At 39.7% G+C, this 20827-nt stretch overlaps 1 protein-coding gene across 3 annotated transcripts in view; it reads right to left on the bottom strand.

Moving 5' to 3' along the window:
* The window catches only part of LOC309560897 (class I histocompatibility antigen, F10 alpha chain-like), a 401810-nt gene that overhangs the window by 22248 nt on the left and 358735 nt on the right, over nt 1–20827 (bottom strand). For all 3 annotated transcript variants that reach the window (XM_082264587.1, XM_082264585.1, XM_082264586.1), the window contains exons 4-5: nt 9323–9601; nt 5204–5302 (exon numbers count right to left, since the gene is read on the bottom strand). In XM_082264587.1, the coding sequence (XP_082120713.1) occupies nt 5204–5302; nt 9323–9601 (378 nt within the window). The remainder of the gene's footprint in view (nt 1–5203; nt 5303–9322; nt 9602–20827) is intronic.

The raw sequence follows: 20827 nt of genomic DNA on the forward strand, positions 1-20827 counted from the left end.
AAATGTAGTGTGTCCTTAACCGAAGCAATAAGCGCAGACACAGCAGCGCGTCCTTTAGCCGCTTCAGGGGAAGAATCATCCCCATCCTCTTCCCCACCTCCCCATCAGAATGAAAGGACTGAGACCCTTAAGGAGTAAACTGTCCAGGGCAACCATATCAGACTCAGATTCAGAGGATAGTGAGAACCCAGGTCTTTTTCTAGAACCCCGCTCTGACATCAATAAATCCACCTTGGACGCTAAAGTCGCAAGTGCAGCAGCAAGAGAAAATGAAGATTCAGGAGTACCTGAATCATTCACCAAGGCTGGGGGGAATATGCAGTCCTGGGACTCCATGAGAAACATACTATGGCGCTGGCCCTTTAAGACGCAATTGTGGCGACCCACCGTAATAGGGATCACACTAAGGTACCCCCCCTGAGATGGGAAAAGCATTGAAAACAGAAGAATATTCCCCAAAACCAGAAAAAAGAGCCCCCAGAATTGTTACCACGCTGCTGGAAACGATCTCTGCATACAGTAAAGGAAGTGATGTCATCCGCTAGAGGCTGAACAGGAACTGGTCTAAGGGAAAATGGTTGCCAATGCATCTGACTGGGAGGCTCCAGGAAAATGCCCGCCAAACCTGTGCAAAGAAGAACACCTTGCCACACACAAGATGGCGCCCGAAGGCACCAAAAACACTACATAGAGAGCTGCAGAAAGTGCCCACAGTGAGGCCAGAGCAGCTGCCCATACCCAAAATGGCGGACCCGCGTTTTTTTGCACCGCAGCGGTCCGCACCGCCATGTCTGCACCCCCAAACACACTAATAAAGCGGACAGGGATAGGGACCCCCACAAACACTCACACGGCGATACATGTGCCTAGAAGCCCCCGCAGGGACCGGGAGGGATGCGCGTCCCGGACACAGACATGAGGGGAGAGCACAGACATATGCAGACTGTCATCCCCAAACAGAGGCCCCACACAGAGGTTACTTACCGCTCCATATGGCGTGGGCGCCTCAATATCGCGGGAACCCCCCCACCCCAGATGGCGGGGGAGCCGTCAGCCGAAATAGGATTCGTCGCACGGTCAAAACCGCATGTTGAGGCATCCCGGCGAGGTAGCCACCTCGCGGGCTTTTGCCCCTGAGGACAGGGGCAGGTCGTTTGCTAGGCCAGGGCATACGCATAGCCTGCTAAACGCTCGATGGCGGGCTGGGATTCCATAAGATCCTCTGTCCTGGAGTGCCAGGACGACCAGTCCGATTCCCAGCTCCGCAAACGCTGTAGTCTTCCGAAGATCCGACAAACTAAGCGCAGAAACAAATAAAAAGCTAGTAGTGCAAAGAAAAACGCATTTGCAGAAAATAAAAGTAATAAAACAGAAGAAAGGCTGAGACATGTAGCCCCATTACAGGGAAGCCTATCTTACTCCTTACTAGGCAGAAGACAAACTGAATTGGGAATGAGGCTAGCCGGGGGTACTGGACCTGAGGGACAGCCCCCTGTAGGTGTGTCTATGTAAATTGCTTTGTTTTTAACAAGTATTATGCCTAGCTTGCTCCTGTGGATAAAAGGTCAATACCCATTGAAGACTGTATGAGTGGGCGGCGACTGTCAGAGGACGTAAGAGAAATATTGTTTTTTTTTCCAGAATTGTGGCTCTTTTTTTGTTTATAGCGCAAAAAATAAAAATCGCACAGGTGATCAAATACCACCAAAATAAAGCTCTATTTGTGGGAAAAAAAGGACATCAATTTTATTGGAGTACAGCATCGCACGACCGCGCAATTGTCCATTAAAGTAACGAAGAGCCTGGTCATTAAGGGGGCAAATCCTTCCGGTTCAGAAGTGGTTAATGAAGCTTTCATAGTCACATTCTGGGTTTCTTTTTCCTATCTCTCATGCATTTATGTTGGCCAAAAATGTTATTAGCTGTCTCACTGGCCAATAGGAAGGCATGGGATGGGAAGGCAGTGGGCGGGGCATGACTACAGAATCTGCTGTGACCAGGTGCTACAAGTCTTAGGAGACTCAAGAGCTCTAATGATATTCAAATGGTGCAAGGACCTAAAGGATCCCGTACTATAAACTAAGGACCAATTTAATGAGGTTTACTTCAAAAAATGGTTCCTGGATTTGTTGGGAACATTTCAGGATAGGATATGGGAGCTTCCATTACTGACATCTCCAGGGGTGACATCCTTATCCTTGCTTCACTGCTTAGTGCTTCACTAACCTAATAAAATACAGCCAGCTTAGGGGTTGATTTACTAATCCCGGAGAATGCATAATTTAGTGCAGCTGTGAATGGTAGCGAATCAGCTTCTAACTTCAGCTTGTTCAATTAACCACTTCAGCTCTGGAAAATTTACCCCCCGTCATGACCAGGCCCATTTTTTGTGATACGGCACTGTGATACTTTAACAATCGTGCAGTCGTGTGACGCTGTATCAAAATAAAATGTTTGTCCTTTTTCCCCACAAATAGAGCTTTTTTGGTGGTATTTGATCACCTCTAAATTTTTTTTGCGCTATAAACAAAAAAAGGCAGACAATTTTGAAAAAAAAAAAAAAAAACCCAATATTTTTTACTTTCTGCTATAAAACATATCGAATAAAAAATGGTAAAAAATCGAATTTCTTCATCAGTTTAGGCCAATATGTATTCTGCTACATGATTTTGGTAAAAAAAAAAAAAAAAGAAATCCCAATAAGTGTATATTGATTGATTTGCGTCTACAAACTATGGGATATATTTATGGAATTTTTTAAAAAATCTTTTACAAGTAATGGCGGTGATCAGCAACTTATAGTGGGACTGCAATATTGCGGTGGACAAACCGGACACTAACTGGCACTTTTTTGGGAACCAGTGACTCTAATACAGTGATCAGTGCTAAAAATGTGCACTGTCACTGTACTAATGACATGGGCTGGAAAGGTGTTAACATCAGGAGCGATCAAAAGGTTAACTGTGTGCCTAGCCAGTGTTTGTGTACTGTGCAGGAGGTGCTTTTACTAAGGGAAGACATGGATCCATGTCCATGCCTTTCCTACTGACATAACGGCCATCTGCCTTATTTACATTGGCAGACTGCTGTTCTGCCTCTGTGCCAAGCAACCGGTAGGTGACAGCAAACATCAAGTCTGCGGTACCCGCTGATCAGCTCCCGCTAAGGATTCTAAAGGCCCGTACACACGTACCGATCGTCGGCATACAAACGTCGGCGGACGAAAGATCTGCCGATTGTACGCTTGTTAGTATGGTGCCTCCGATAGATGTCAGCGCACATTCTGCCGACAAGAATCTTTCATGCAAGCATTAAAATTTTTGTATGCCGACACCAGAGCGGCCGATTGTTCGCCAGTCAGTACAGAATTCGGCCGACAGACCGCAGATTTGCAAGACTGGGCATGCTCAGAAAAGAAAAAACACAGGGAAAGTTAACCATCACATGACATCACTTCTGCAGTCGGCTGTAGTCGGCGGACAAAATTCTTGTGCTGTCTTTGCACTTTTCAACAGACACCGACAGCCCTGGGACAAAAGACGGCCGATCGGTCGGCCGACGTTCGGTACGTGTGTACGGGGCTTTAGTTAAAACTGTCACTAATTGTCCACATACATACATACAATTGTATCTTAAAACCAGCCAGATCTCCCTTTTATCACCTCATGCCTATGTGCAAACAGTCACAAGTCCTGAATTTACACACAAACTGTACAAAGCATATTACAGACTGACATCCAATGGGGGATTTACTAAAACTGCTGAACCCAGAATCTGGTGCAGCTGTGCATAATAACCAAATCCAATCAGCTTCTAACTTCAGCTTGTTCAATTAAGCTTTGGCAGTAAAAACTGGAAGCTGATTGGATTCTATGCAGAGTTGCACCAGATTTTGCACTCTCCAGTTTGTGTAAATAACCCCCAGTGTGTAAATCCTACATACAGCATAGCAGTAAATAAAATCTTCCCCCTCATATTTTTATTTTATCTTCATCCCTTCCATGCCCTGTGTCTTATTTACCTTCATTTGTATCCCCTATGGGCTCTTTCACACTGGCGGTCCGATCAGATCCACCTGTCAGTTTTTTAGGCGGATCTGATCGGATCCTCCATGCAGCTCTATGGGGCAGCGGATGTCAGCGGAGACACCTCCGCTGACACCCGCTGCCATCCGCATCCGATCCTGTACGTGAAATCTGGGTGGATGGAAACCCTATTTTTCCATCCGTTCAGTAATCGGATCAGATCGGATCGGATGAGAGCGGACAGGCGGTCCACTCTCATCCAATCCCCCATAGAGGGCAGCGGGGGCTGAGACACCTCCCTCTCCGCTCTGCAAGCGGAGACGGAGCTGTCATCCGCCGGCTCAGCGGGGATCGCGGATCGATTCCCGCTGAGCAACACGGATCCGCCTACGGAGGCGGACCGTGTGAAAGAGGCCTTAGACATGACAGAGCAGAGTACCCAGAGCAGTACACATTAGAAACTTAAAGTGAATGTAAACCCTCACACATAACCAGTGAAGTGAACAGCCTCAGATGATACACAGGGATGAAACAAATCCTCCTACATGAGTTTTACTTGTATATCTGCTGTCTTCTCTCTACACCCCAAAAGGCAGATTGTGTTAAAAATCTTTCTTGCTGATTGGTGATTGGAGGAAAGGAACACACCCCTCTCCACACACAGCGGAACTGTGTTCTGAATAGACAAGCCGTCTGCTGAGCTCTCCCTTCAGTCACAAATGTATCTCATATGTCAGGAACACTTGTCAGAAGTGACTCATGCTCAGAGGAACAAAGCACCAGAGAGAAATAACACTTAGATCTTTGGAAAGAGATAAGTAAACACTGCAGATATATGTGCTTTGCTCAAATTCCATGACTGGGGTTTACAACTACTTTAAGGTATGAATGGTTCTTTATATAAAATGTACACATGGTAGTGGAGATGATATGAAAAATTAGGATACACCCCTTGACACTTATTGTGATATGTGTGTGATCCTTGTCTTTCAAAGTAAGACTGTTTGTAATGTAATTGCAATTCTAATGAATCTGGAAAGTGCTAACTGTATGGTGAATGCTGAGAGTATATTGTATGTTATTATGAAAATCAATAAAAAGTTTACCTGTTAAAAAATAAATAAAATCTATTGTGAGTGTGCAGATAAAAATGATTATTCACTAATCCTTATACTTACTTATCCAAACAACAACTGCGATAATAGCAGCAAGAAGAACAAGGATTCCAATAACAGCTCCAATGATCACTCCGAGTGAGAGGCCATTGCCTGGTGGATCTGACAGAGATAAATATAAAGAGAAGATGAGATATTAGAAAGATTTTGGATTCTTGTATATAAATCGGTGGTCTCCAAACTGTGGCCCTTTTCTTGCCTTTATCTGGCCCTTGGGGCACTTTTCCTTCCACTGATACCAGCAATGGGGTACAATTCCTCCCACTAAAACCAATTATAGGTTACTATTCCTTTCACTGACACCAACAATGTGGCACTATTTCTCCCATTAATACTAATGTTGGGGCACTATTCCTTCCAATGACACCAATGGCAGGGCTATATTCCTCTCCCTAATACCAAAGGTGCACTGTTTACTCCCACTGATGCCAGGACAATTTTTACTCCCAATGGCAAAAGTCCGGCCCCCCTAAAGTCTGATGGACAGTAAACTGACACTTTATTTAGAAAGTTTGGCAACCCCTGATATAAATGATTGAGTTTACAAAATTATGAAAAGTATTGGCCACTTTTAAATTAATTATTCCTGCAAATGTAAAACTGGTTTAATAAACAAATAAATACAAATTACAGGCTGAATTATTATGAGGGGTTTCAATTCATGTTTTTTAAAAATATAGAAGACTGAAGCTACAATGAAATGAGTGAAGAAGAGAAGACAGAAATTTCCCAATACCCTCCTATACAGCGCTGTGTGATGTGTATAGACGGAGTGTACAGAAGCTTTAATGCAGTAGACACACTATGGAGTCTATGTATGAAAACATTGCTGTGCGGATGTCTGAAGCATTCACACAGGTTCAAGGAATGATTGCTGTATTGTTTGTAATATAATTATCTCCTATGATAATCAGCTCCATCTAGTGGACATAATACATATTATTTGTTATTGAGCCATTTCTGATAAATACCACAATATGGCCACTAGACGGAGCTGAGATAATTATATTACAAACAATACATGTGATCATTTCTTATGCATGTGTGAATTCTTAAGACATTCACATGACAACTTTTTAATACATAGTTACATTGTTAGTCAGGTTGAAAAAATACACAATTTATCTAGTTAAACAAATAAAAAACAAAAAATAAAACACAACCATACAATCCCATATACAGTTGTGTTCAAAATTATTCAACCCCTAATGCTGTAAAGGGTTTTAGGGAATTTAGTGTACATTTGTAATTGTATTCAGAATGAAATCCTACAATGACTTCTTAAAGAACCATATGCAACTAAAATGACATCAATTGGTTTTGTAAAACAGTAGTAAATGTTTCTTTTGTGAATTCTTCATTGACACAATTATTCAACCCCTTAAAGACGACCACTCTGAAGAACAGAGGTTCATTGAAGTGTTTTCAATCAGGTATTGAAAACACCTGTGGATGTCAGGGAGCAGCAATAAAGCCTAATAAGCACCAATTAGGCAGCTTTAAAATGACTGTGATACTCAGCTCCTTCTAGACATTTACTGGTGTGGTTACAAACATGGTGAAGTCAAGAGAATGGTCCAGGAAGACAAGAGAAGAGGTGATTACTCTTCACAGGAAGGGCAATGGCTATAAGAAGATTGCAAAGATGTTAAAAATACCAAGAGACACCATAGGAAGCATCATTCGCAAATTCAAGGCAAAGGGCACTGTTGGAACGCTACCTGGTCGTGGCAGAAAGAAGATGCTGACTTCGACTGCTGTGCGCTACCTGAAGCGTAGAGTGGAGAAAAGTCCCCGTGTGACTGCTGAGGAACTGAGAAAAGATTTGTCAGATGTGGGTACTGAAGTTTCTGCTCAGACAATACGGCGCACACTGCTTAATGAAGGCCTCCATGCCAGAACTCCCAGGCGCACCCCCTTGCTGTCTCCAAAGAATAAGAAGAGTCGACTGCAGTATGCCAAAAGTCATGTGGACAAACCACAGAAGTTTTGGGATAGTGTTCTGTGGACTGATGAAACAAAATTAGAACTGTTTGGGCCCATGGATCAACGCTATGTTTGGAGGAGGAAGAACAAGGCCTATGAAGAAAAGAACACATTGCCTACTGTGAAGCATGGCGGGGGGTCAATCATGCTTTGGGGCTGTTTTGCTTCTGCAGGTACAGGGAAGCTTCAGCGTGTGCAAGGTACCATGAATTCTCTTCAGTACCAGGAGATATTGGATGACAATGTGATGCAGTCCGTCACAAACCTGAGGCTTGGGAGACGTTGGACCTTTCAACAGGACAATGATCCCAAGCATACCTCCAAGTCCACTAGAGCATGGTTGCAGATTAAAGGCTGGAACATTTTGGAGTGGCCATCACAGTCACCAGACTTAAATCCGATTGAGAACCTCTGGTGGGACTTAAAGAAAGCAGTTGCAGTGCACAAGCCTAAGAATGTGACTGAACTGGAGGCTTTTGCCCATGAAGAATGGGTGAAGATACCCGTAGATCGCTGCAAGACACTTGTGTCAAGCTATGCTTCACGTTTAAAAGCTGTTATAACTGTAAAAGGATGTTGTACTAAGTACTAAGATTGAATGTCACATGGGGGTTGAATAAAACTGATAATGATGTGAGCACAGAAAAGATATTTGTGGTTATTTCATTATAAATGTTATGTTATATTTGTCTGACCTACACGTGCCTCTGATTTAATTGTAAGCAGGATGACTGAATGATCAAAATCAATGTCAAACTGGCCAAAACAATCAATTTCAGTGAAGGTTGAATAATTTTGAACACAACTGTACACAATCCCACACCTACAGTTGATCCAGAGGAAAGCGAAAAAACCCAGCAAAGCATGATCCAATTTGCTACAGCAGGGGGTAAAAAATCTTTCCTAATCCCCCAGAGGCAATCAGATATTCCCTGGATCAACTTTACCTATAAATATTAGTACCCAGTTATATTATATACACCCAGGAAATAATCCAGGCCTTTTTTAAAGCAATTTACTGAGCTGGCCAGAACCACCTCTGGAGGGAGTCTATTCCACGTTTTCACAGCTTACGGTGAAGAATCCTTTCCGTATTTGGAGATGAAATCTCTTTTCCTCTAGACATAAAGAGTGCCCCCTTGTCCTCTGTGGTGACCTTAAAGTGAATAACTCAACACCAAATTCACTATATGGACCCCTTATGTATTTATACATGTTGATCATACCCCCTTTAATCTCCTCTTCTCAAGAGAGAATAAATTCAGTTCCTCTAATCTTTTCTCATTGCTGATCTCCTCCATGCCTCTTATCAGTTTGGTTGCCCTTCTCTGCACTTTCTCCAGTTCCCTGATATCCTTTTTGAGAACTGGTGCCCAAACTGAACTGCATATTCTAGATGAGGTCTTACTAATGATTTGTACAGGGGCAAAATTATATCTCCCTCACTGGAGTCCATGCCTCTGTTAATACAAGAAAGGACTTTGCTTGCTTTGGAAACCGAAGCTTGGCATTGCATGCTATTATTAAGCTTAGGATCTACCAGAACACCCAAATCCTCGGCTATGGATTCCCCCAGTTCTACCCCCACCCCCCACCCCTAGTATGTATGATGCATGCATATTCTTAGCCCCCAAGTGCATAACTTTACATTTATCAATATTAAACCTCATTTGCCACATAGTTGCCCAATAAAACAGTACATTGAGGTTGGCTTGTAAGTTGGAGACATCCTGTAAGGAAGTTATTCCACTGCAAAGCTTGGTGTCATGAAGACACCACATCTTATCTGCAATATAAAACCTTCCAATTTGTACTTTTAAGAAATTGACTACAGTTTTGCTTCAAGTGCAGTAACTCATAGCAACCAATCAAAATATACTTTGCTAAAGTCACACTATTATAAGATGGATTCTGATTGGTTGCTATGAGTTAGTGCACTCAAGGATAGAAAATGTTATTTCTGCAAGTAGTACTGGAAAGGGTGTGGAACTGCTGTGTGTGGAGATACAATTTTCTTCTATTTCAATATTAGAATCCCATAGAAAATTGATGTTACATGGAAAAAGAAAAACCCTTTCCAGTTGCACTCTTTCCCCCTCTTCCAGGTTTCATGTATTCTCTGTAAATATCACTCACCCCATATCACATGGAGAGTCTCATCCCCCAGACTGCTGTGCTCCACATGACAGGAGTAAGTGTCTCCCTCCTTGGTTGGCACTTCCACACTGACTCTGATCTGATAGGTGCCATCAGGATGGGGAAGAATTGGACTCATTTCATCTGAAGGAATATGGTCCTCCCCATTCCTCACCCACTTCACATCCACAGGTCGGGGATGAAACCCGTACACCAGGCACTGAAGTCTGGTCACATCATCCGACTGACGATGACCCCACACCTTCACCTCTGGACGCACTAAGAGAGAGAAAGAGAAAATAACATTCTGCTGGTTGTACAGGAGGCCACATCTTCTGATCAGTTTTATATGAAGTTTATATAAAAATGGTTACTTCCCTGGGATAGATCCGTGTAAATTAGGATGATCCTAGCCAACCGTACAGTGAAAAGGATAAAAAAAAAGCACAAAACCAATTCCTTTTCCTCATACAGTCATCAGTGTGAAGGTGTGACAAATGAAATGTATGTAATGGATAAATGAATGTGAATGGTATAGGAAGCGACATGTGACATCACCTATTACAATTATACTTTACAAAGAAGTAAATCGAACAGGTACTTATATTTAGAATTATGTATTTACATCAAACATATTTGTCCATTATCTGATCTATTGTTCTCATTGGAAGATTTATTCTCCATTCCTGTTCTGATGACAACCCAAAATCTGGGGGTTTTCTTTCACTCTTGGTTCATAGTTGTCATCTGAACAACTACAGAGAGTGAATCTCCCTAACAGAGCCCATAAACAGCAATTAAAACCTGACAGGGATTCTAATCCACTTCCACTCTATCCAAAACTAAATGAAATCGTTGTCTTTAGTTATACTTTAATGGTAATAAATAAGATGAAACTGTGATCTCTCTGAATACCCAATAATGTACAAGTAATATTAAAGAAAACATGATTCTTATCAGCACGTGATTGGAGTTTTAGGGTCCTTCTACATGGGCTTTCCACCCCACGGACTCCGTTTTGCTCAGGGGGATCGACCCGCCGATCTCCCGCAAAGCAGGAGGATGACAGCGCCATCTCCACTCTCTGTGCGGAGGCCGACCTTGCAGAGCCCCGCTCTCTTCTATGGGAGATCGGATGAAAACGGACCACCTGTCTGTTTTCCCCTTATGACCAATAAAGTTAATCCCTTCCCTGCCAGTGTCATCACCTTCTTCTTTGTCTATTGCTGCAACACATTTACTGAATGTTCTTTTCAAGTAGTTCAACTTGAAGGCGGCTATGACACATTGATCCATTGGCTGTAGTAGTGAGGTGGCATTTGGTGGTAGGAATTGCACTCGAATGTTAGGGTTCAGCTCATCGAGCTTTCGAGGGTGTCCAGGGGCATTAACGACAAGCAGCAAAATGTGGAAAGGGACACTGTTGTCCTTGCAATAGGCTTTCACCTCTGGAACAAAACAGGTGTCAAACCAATCTTCAAAAATGGTTGCAGTTACCTATGCTTTTTTGTTAGCTCTCCAGTGCACTGGAAGTCTAGTTTTAACGTAGTTCTTCAAAGCTCTCGGATTTTGCCATCGGTAAATTAGCAAAGGCTTTAGCTTTAAGGTACCAGAAGCATTGCCACCTAACAGAAGTGTTATTCTATCTTTAGCTGGCTTGTAGCCTGGCATTGATTTTTCCTGTCTTGCGATGAAGGTTCTTGCAGGCATCTTCTTCAAAAATAGCCCAGTCTCATCCACATTAAAAATTTTATCCATGGATTAGCCTCCATCTTGAATAATTTTGACATAATCTGAGTATCTGCAGCAGCTGCCTCTCCTTGTATTTTAATGTTATGTAGGTTAGACCTCTTCTTGAACCTATAAAACCATCAATGGCTTGCAAAAAATTCTGCATCCTTTGCTGCCTCACCTTTCTTAGCCTTCAAGTCATTGAATAGGGTTAAGGCTTTACTTTGTATAATTGCCTGGTTGACAGGAACATGGCGTGTAGTCCGATTTTCTATCCAAAGTGTTAAGAGTCTCTCCATGTCTGCAACAATGCTATTTCTTTTTCAAATTGTTTCTGTGTTAACAGGTGTAGCACTCTTAATTTCTGCAAGAATTTTTTCTCTGTTTTTCATGATGGTGTTAACTGTAGTCCGAGTGAAGCCTAGTCTTCGGCCTATTTCAGCTTGAGGTACACCTTCTTCATACAATTTAATAATGGCTGGCAGGCAACTCTGAGCTGGCTGTGGGCTGGCAACTCGGGGCTGGCTGGTGGTCAACTGCAAGCTGGCTGTAGGCTGGCAACTCCGGGCTGGCTGGCGGCAACTCGGGCCTGGCTAGCGGCAACTCAGGCCTGGCTACTCCAGGCTGCAACTGTGGGATGGCTGGCAGGCAACTCACAGCTGGCTGGTGATCAACTCCAAGCTGTCTGTGGGCTGGTAACTCGTGGCTGGCTACTGTACTCTGGGCAGGAACCTGGCCTCTCGCAACTCCGCCTCTTCCAGGGTATACTGCGGCTGCGTGGGCTACGCGGCACGGGAATTTCGGAATGTCCGTACTTGCGAGGCACTTTACGTACCCTCTCGGGGTATGTCCGAACTCGCGAGTGTACGTAAAACGGGGAATGCCTGTATATGGTTAGGGAGCAAAATCTCTACTCCACTCTGAGAATAACAGACAGAAGAGATATACTGTATTAGAGGTTGGATCTGGTAAATATCATCAGACTCAGAGATCAAATTTTTTATTTAAAGAAAAAAAAAAAAGAAAGACTGCTTTATCGATTTTCAGTCAGAACTGTGATATATTATGTATGACAGACTCCCTTGTCATAGGCCGGTGGATTGATAAAAGCTCCCTGCACCTCCTGTGACTTATGCTGATCATACAGAAACAATGTCTTCCTTCAAAAAAATTTTCATTTAAAGAACGTTCGTTTTATTTTCTAATTCGTTAGTGGGGTCAAATTGATGTTCGTTTTCAACCACAGTGATGGGAAAATTGGAAGGAGCAGAATAGAAAACTTCTTGGTCAAAGGAATTATCAGACAGTGTGAGTGGTTTTTCTTTCAGAAATTACATTCTTTTTAAAACTGAATGTTAAAAGCAAGTGAAATTTTTCAAAAGACATTCTTTCATTCAGTGAATGTACAATGATTTTTCGTATGAATATTTTAATCTTAAAATGGATACATGTATGGTCAGCTAAGGTTTGATTCACACCTATGCATTTTGCTTTTGATCCGTTTCTGCAGTGCTTTTTGCACATGCGATTTTGCGGCGATTTGAGTTTTTAATGCTTTTTTTGGCCAATTTGTTGTTGGGCAGATTAAAAAACGTGAATCGTGGCAAAAACGCACTACATGATTTTCTGCAGCTTCTCCACTAAAGTCTATTGAACCAAAAAAAAGCACAGTTTTGCGTTGAAAAAAGTCCTTGACCCTTTCCAAATACGCTGCGGCTGAAAAAAGCATAGATGTGAACGTGTCCCATAGGAGACCATGTTAAATGAACTGTAGTACGTTTCTGCAAAAAGCACCAATAAATGCATAGGAGTGACCCAGGCCTAAGGCATTTAGTAGCAGCAGCATGCTTTTTTTTTTTTTGTATCTCCTGTCATAATGGGGTTAAAAAACCTGAAATTAGCCCTTTATAGAACAAAAAGCAGATAATCGCTACTATAAGGGGTTCATTTATACTGTGAAACAGTGAAAGTAATAACATTATATATATATATAAATACACCCAGAAGTAGGATATATGGGCATTTTACCTAGGAGTCAGATATGAAGCTATATGAAGGGTGGAAGGGAGATATAAATCTTTTATAATAAAGTTGTACTAAAAGCTGAGACTTATTTTCATGGATATGATCATTTAAATATAATGCACAATACTGGTAAAAGTTTACTTTAAATGTAATTGTAATGCCTTCTATCACCTCCAGTCTATCAGCCTCCACCTTCTCTGGGGTCAGATGCTGATCTTCCCTGCACAGAGTCTTTCAAGTGATTTTTTTTTTAAACAACAAACATGTTATACTTACCTTCTCTGTGTAATGGTTTTGCACAGAGCAGCCCCAATCCTCCTCTTCTGGGGTCCCCACTGACACGTCTGGCTCCTCCTACCTTCAGAGTGCCCCAATAGCAAGCTGCAAAGTATAGTATAGAGCGCCCCTATAACAAGGTAAAAAACTTCTGCCTTTAGAACCACTCACTTCCTTCTCCTGCCCAGGACTACATGTCCCATGAGGCATTGCTTCTCATACATTCACAAGTTCTCAGGCACTTACTGACATGTATGGAGGGTGTACTGAACTGTATGTGTGCTGCACTGTGTATACTGACATGTATGGATGGTGTACTGAGCTGTATGTGTGCTGCACTGTATTTTCTGATATGTAAACAAATAATGCATTCTGTATGCAGGCCAACTAATCGATTCTGAAAATTATTTTCATAATTGATTAGTTGTTTTCGGCCCCAACACATTCCCTTATAAAGTATATCTATAGTGTACGGTGTATATACCATGTGGTGTGCACATTTTACTACATACAGAAGTTTGCACATAGAGCCGTATATTTACAGTGTAATAAGTATTTGTACTGTATGCAGAGTGTATATAGGGTGTGTAGATATGATATACAATATATGATGTATATAGTGTGTATATACGGGGTGTAGATATAACATATATGATGTATATAGTGTAGTGTGTATATACGGGATGTAGATATAACATATATGATGTATATAGTGCAGTGTGTATATACGGGATGTAGATATAACATATATGATGTATATAGTGTAGTGTGTATATACGGGATGTAGATATAACATATATGATGTATATAGTGCAGTGTGTATATACGGGGTGTAGATATAACATATATGATGTATATAGTGCAGTGTGTATATACGGGGTGTAGATATAACATATATGATGTATATAGTGCAGTGTGTATATACGGTGTGTACATATAACATATATGATGTATATAGTGCAGTGTGTATATACGGGGTGTAGATATAACATATATGATGTATATAGTGTAGTGTGTATATACGGGGTGTAGATATAACATATATGATGTATATAGTGCAGTGTGTATATACAGGGTGTAGATATAACATATATGATGTATATAGTGTAGTGTGTATATATGGTGTGTAGATATAACATATATGATGTATATAGTGTAGTGTGTATACATGGGATGTAGATATAACATATATGATGTATATAGTGCAGTGTGTATATACGGGGTGTAGATATAACATATATGATGTATATAGTGTAGTGTGTATATACGGGGTGTAGATATAACATATATGATGTATATAGTGCAGTGTGTATATACAGGGTGTAGATATAACATATATGATGTATATAGTGTAGTGTGTATATATGGTGTGTAGATATAACATATATGATGTATATAGTGTAGTGTGTATACATGGGATGTAGATATAACATATATGATGTATATAGTGCAGTGTGTATATACGGGGTGTAGATATAACATATATGAGGTATATAGTGTAGTGTGTATATATGGTGTGTATATATAACATATATGATGTATATAGTGCAGTGTGTATATACGGGGTGTAGATATAACATATATGATGTATATAATGTAGAGTGTATATACGGTGTGTAGATATAACATATATGATGTATATAGTGTAGTGTGTATATAAGGTGTGTAGATATAACGTATATGATGTATATAGTGTAGTGTGTATATAAGGGGTGTAGATATAACATATGATGTATATAGTGTAGTGTGTATATATGGGGTATAGATATAACATATATGATATATATAGTGTAGTGTGTATATACGGGGTGTAGATATAACATATATGATGTATATAGTGCAGTGTGTATATACGGGGTGTAGATATAACATATATGATGTATATAGTGTAGTGTGTATATACGGGATGTAGATATAACATATATGATGTATATAGTGCAGTGTGTATATACGGGATGTAGATATAACATATATGATGTATATAGTGCAGTGTGTATATACGGGATGTAGATATAACATATATGATGTATATAGTGTAGTGTGTATATACGGGATGTAGATATAACATATATGATGTATATAGTGCAGTGTGTATATACGGGGTGTAGATATAACATATATGATGTATATAGTGCAGTGTGTATATACGGGGTGTAGATATAACATATATGATGTATATAGTGCAGTGTGTATATACGGTGTGTACATATAACATATATGATGTATATAGTGCAGTGTGTATATACGGGGTGTAGATATAACATATATGATGTATATAGTGTAGTGTGTATATACGGGGTGTAGATATAACATATATGATGTATATAGTGCAGTGTGTATATACAGGGTGTAGATATAACATATATGATGTATATAGTGTAGTGTGTATATATGGTGTGTAGATATAACATATATGATGTATATAGTGTAGTGTGTATACATGGGATGTAGATATAACATATATGATGTATATAGTGCAGTGTGTATATACGGGGTGTAGATATAACATATATGATGTATATAGTGTAGTGTGTATATACGGGGTGTAGATATAACATATATGATGTATATAGTGCAGTGTGTATATACAGGGTGTAGATATAACATATATGATAATAATAAAAAGAAAAGAGAAGGCGCCTGGCCCTTTAAATAAAAGATTGTTGAACCTGCTGCCCTTTTAATTGTAATAAAACAATAAATAGGTATATATCATAGGTAAAAAGGCGCTGGTAATCTTAATATATCACGTGTTATAAAAATTAATAGGTGATTTAAAGTGTAATATATGTGATTAAAAATTGCTACAAATATATATATGATCTACTATTGGTGCAATTAGCAAAGAAAAGTGCATACCAGTGCAATTTCAATTCAGAAGTGTTTGTGCTTCTCAAAGTAAATTAATCCACAAAGGTGTGGATCAGTGAACCAATAAATAGATATATAAAGAATTCCATACAAAAATCACATAAGAATATATAAAAATATAAATATATAAATGTGCTCCAAGTAGTGTTTAAAAATCCAGGCAATAGCATGCAATCAAAATTGTGCTTGGTGGATTCTTATTAATCCCTTCACAGTGCTCCAGGTGCTGGGATGTGACAACCGTCAATTAAGAAGTGCTTGTGCTTCTCAAAGTAAATTAATCCACAAAGGTGTGGATCAGTGAACCAATAAATAAATATATAAAGAATTCCATACAAAAATCACATAAGGATATATAAAAAAATCACATAAGAATATATAAAAAAGTATAAATATATAAATGTGCTCCAAGTAGTGTTTAAAAGTCCAAGCAATAGCATGCAATCAAAATTGTGCTTGGTGAATTCTTATTAATCCATTCACAGTGCTCCAGGTGCTGGGATGTGACAACCGTGGCCTCTTACCAGCTAGCAGCAGGTCACAAGGACCCCCAACGCCTGTGATCCCTTTATTGGGTGGATCAGACCTCTCCTCGATTGCTTGGATCTCTGGCTCCTATATTACTCGAGTTGGACCATGTAGTCCCCCCATACACATAAAGATATAGAAGAACAAATAGCCTCCAATAGTGAAATACTGTTTTATTCTCCAAAAAACATACACTATAAGGTGACAATTAGCCTCTTACTATTTGTTGTGCCCTCCTGGCACTGGGCAATTCGGCAGTACAAAATCGTTTTTTTGGGTCTTAGGAAGATATTCTCCGGGGATCTGCAGCACCCTGTATCTCCTTTCCCCCTTTCTTTGTATTGCAGCGGTGGATGTGTATCCCAGCCTCTGTTCCGAATGCCTCTGTGTGTTACTTCCGGGTTAGCATTGACCACAATGCATTTCGCTTAACGAGCGTCCTCAGGCAGTCTGTGCTGGCCCTGTCAGTCACATCTTAAGTATCGCTATCTCTATTATGATTGGCCGGTGTTTAATTTTGCTTTTGTAGCGCCATTCATTTATTTTTATTGACATTAAGTGCCGATCTGTATATTTAACAGGATGGTATCGATTTATTACGTGACCCTTTTATTTTATGTGTATTTGACATTTGCTGCAAATCGCCCGGGTATATTCCTATTCCCCGCATTATACAAACAGCAATTCACATCCAATAATTCTTAAAAACACATAATGTATTTCCCACAATTATAAAACTATTTATATCTAGTATTAAATCTTTATTAATAAAACATTATAAATAAAATTGAAACTAGACATTATAAAATAAAAAATAAAAAAATATATATCTTTAATTGACGCCATCTAGTGGTCATCTAATTTTTCCTACATTCTTTTTAGTGTAATTCGGGACTATAACTCCATCTAGTGGCCATATATAGGAACAATTATTTTTTATTTTATCATTCTTATGGACATAGATATTAATTTATAGGGACATATGCTTATTAAAAAGGTACAGTGTACATTATAAATTTTTTAAAATAATATTATCTATATAAAAATCCATAATTTGTAAAAAAAATATATATATAAAATGGATATATAAAATATAAATATGAGATATATTATCTAAAGGCAAGGGATATAATCAATTAAATTCCTAAAAATTATTTAAAAAGCAATTAAGGTCTATGTCTGCATTTAACCCCATGGGTTTTAATGTTTTTAGTCTATGGATCCATGCGGTTTCGTTCTGCGATATCATTTTTCGCATATCTGAGCCTCTCCAATGACTGAATATTTTGTCAATTCCACAGAACCAAAGGAGGGAGGGATCTTGGTTGTGGAAAATTCTGAAGTGATTGGACAGGCTGTGCTTTTTGAAGCCTTTCTTTATGTTATCGACATGTTCTCCTATCCTAATTGCTAAAGTGCGGGTCGTGCGTCCGATGTATTTTAATCCGCAAGGGCAAGTACACATGTATGTAACAAATCTAGTGTCGCAGGTGATGAATTTTTTAATCTCAAATTCCCGATTGTCCGCGGAGAAGAACTTGTGTTCAATCCTTTTCTTAAATCTGCTTGTCCTGCATGCTTTACATCTTCTGCACCTATAGAAGCCATTTTTTGCGAAAAACATTTGTGGTTTTTTTGGTGGGTCTGGAACATTTTTTGATAGGATATTCCGTAGTCCCGGGGCTCTTTTATAAATAAATTTTGGATTCTTTGGGAGGAGTGTTTTTAAAGTGTCATCCCTTAATAGGATGTGCCAATTTTTCTTTATGCATTTTTCAACCTCTTTGTATTGGGTGTTGAATCCCGTAATAAAAGCTAGTTCAAAGTTTGGGTTTTCTTTCTTCTTTTTCTTCTTATTCTTTAGGAGGTCTTCTCTCTTCAATTCGGATATTTTCTTTTGTGTGATTCTCAGGTCTTTCTCTTTGTATCCCTTTTCTCTGAATCTTTCTATTAATTTATCTGTCTGTGTATTGTAGTCTTTTAAATCTGTACAATTCCTTCTAATTCGGGTGAATTGCCCTTTTGGTATCGCTTGTATCCAAGCCGGGTGATGGCAACTCCTCTTAGAGATGTAGCCATTAGTATCCACCTTTTTAAAGAAGGTTCTGGTGTTTAAAGTGCCGTTGTGCTTAAAGATCTCCAAGTCGAGAAATTGCACTGTATTTTTGTCCATATTACCTGTAAATTTGATCTGATATTTGTTTTTATTCATTTTCTTGAAGAAATGTTCCAGGGATTCTTGCGATCCTTCCCACACAACCAAGATATCATCAAGATATCGGCGGTAATACTTCAGTTGTTGTGGAAGTTTTGAGTAGATATCCTCCTCTTCCCATTTGGCTAAAAATATATTTGCTACGCTGGGAGCATAACGTGCTCCCATAGCTACACCCTTTATTTGGTTATAGTACTCATTCTTATACCAAAAATGATGATTTGACATAGCCATATTCAGGCCTTCCAATAGGAAATCTCTTTGTGGTTCCTTTAAATTGGTGTATTTTTCTAAGGCCCATTTGATAGCCCTTGATGCATCCTTCTGTCTGATGTTCGTATATAATGATTCCACATCGATCGATGCCAATATTGTATTTTCGGTGATATTTATGTCCACTAGTGAGGTTAATGTTTCCTTGGTATCCTTTAAAAAGGATTTTCCAATAGCAGCTATAGGCTGAAAAAATGTATCCAAATATTCACCCATCCTAGCATATAAAGATTCTATGCCACTGATTATGGGTCTTCCCGGTGGCTGCTGTAGATTTTTATGAATCTTGGGGATTTGATATATCACCGGCATACGAGGGGCTTTAATATTCAGGTATTTTCCTTCTTTTTTGTTCAGGAGGCCCTTTTTCATCCCTTTATTAATCCACTGTATCATTTTGGCTTTCAATTTATTTGTAGGATTTCCAGGTAATTTAACATATGTATCTTCATCATTTACAATACGATCCAGTTCCTTGATATAATCTTCTTTTTTGAGAATCACTAGACCCCCTCCTTTATCAGCTGCTCTAATAATGATATTCTTCTTTTCTTCCAAACTTCTGATGGCTTCCCAAACTTCCTTTGTATTTTTAGTTGGCTTCCTTTTCATCATCTGTACCTCTTTTTGAACAATATTCCTGAACACTTGGATATATTGGTAGGTACTGGATTTAGGATTAAAAACTGATTTGTTCCGAAGTTGGGTATGTTGGTATTCTGTTTCTTCCTCTCCTCCTATCCCTTTCTTGTGTTGTTCCGCAAAAAATTTCTTAATATTAAGTTTTCGTGTAAACTTTTCTAGATCGATAAAAGTCTCAAAATGATCTAGAGATTTAGCAGGGGCAAATTTCAGTCCCTCTTGTAATATTTTCAATTCTGATGGTGTAAGTTCCACCCCTGCTAAATTGAATATCCCTTGCTCTAGACGTCCCTTTTCCGTTTTCTTTCTCCCTCCTCTACATCCTCTTTTTTTGCGTTTTCCCGCATGTTGGCCCAATAATTGTCTTTCCAAGACCTCTCTTCCCCCTGTTGCTTGAATTGTCCCGAGGGACCTGGCTTTTGTCCATCATTGGGATGAGGGTAGATATAGTGTTCTGAAGGTCCTGGTCTTTGGCCATCTGAGGGGTATGAGTAATGATGTTGGTTGTTCCTATATTCCTGATGGGAAGGGAGTCGTTCTCTCTCTCTATACATTCCCGAGGGTTCCTGTCTTAATCTGCCCGGCGGTTGATAATATTCTTGGTCATTTCTATATGTTGTCTGTCTTTCTCCTCCTCTTTGTTGTTGGTAATTGTTATAATTATCATATTGATAGTTATTTTTCTTATATCCTCTCCCTCTTCCCCGTCCTCTTCCTCTCCCTCTGCCTCTCCCTCTCACCGGCTTAAATTGGGGTTGTTGGAAGGTATGTTGGGGTGTATAGGGTGTAGAGTTGGAGTTCCTCCGTTCATAGTTATGATTTTCCCTTATTTTTGGGTGTTCCATATATCTAGGAGTAGAGAATTCTTCTCTATTCCTTAAGGGTGAGAATCTATTACTTGTGGGTATCAAGATGGTATTGGCAGTAGTGTCCCCCTCGTCATC

The sequence above is a fragment of the Pelophylax lessonae genome (genome assembly GCF_965119305.1).
Source record: "Pelophylax lessonae genome assembly, chromosome: 7".
Taxonomy (NCBI): domain Eukaryota; kingdom Metazoa; phylum Chordata; class Amphibia; order Anura; family Ranidae; genus Pelophylax; species Pelophylax lessonae.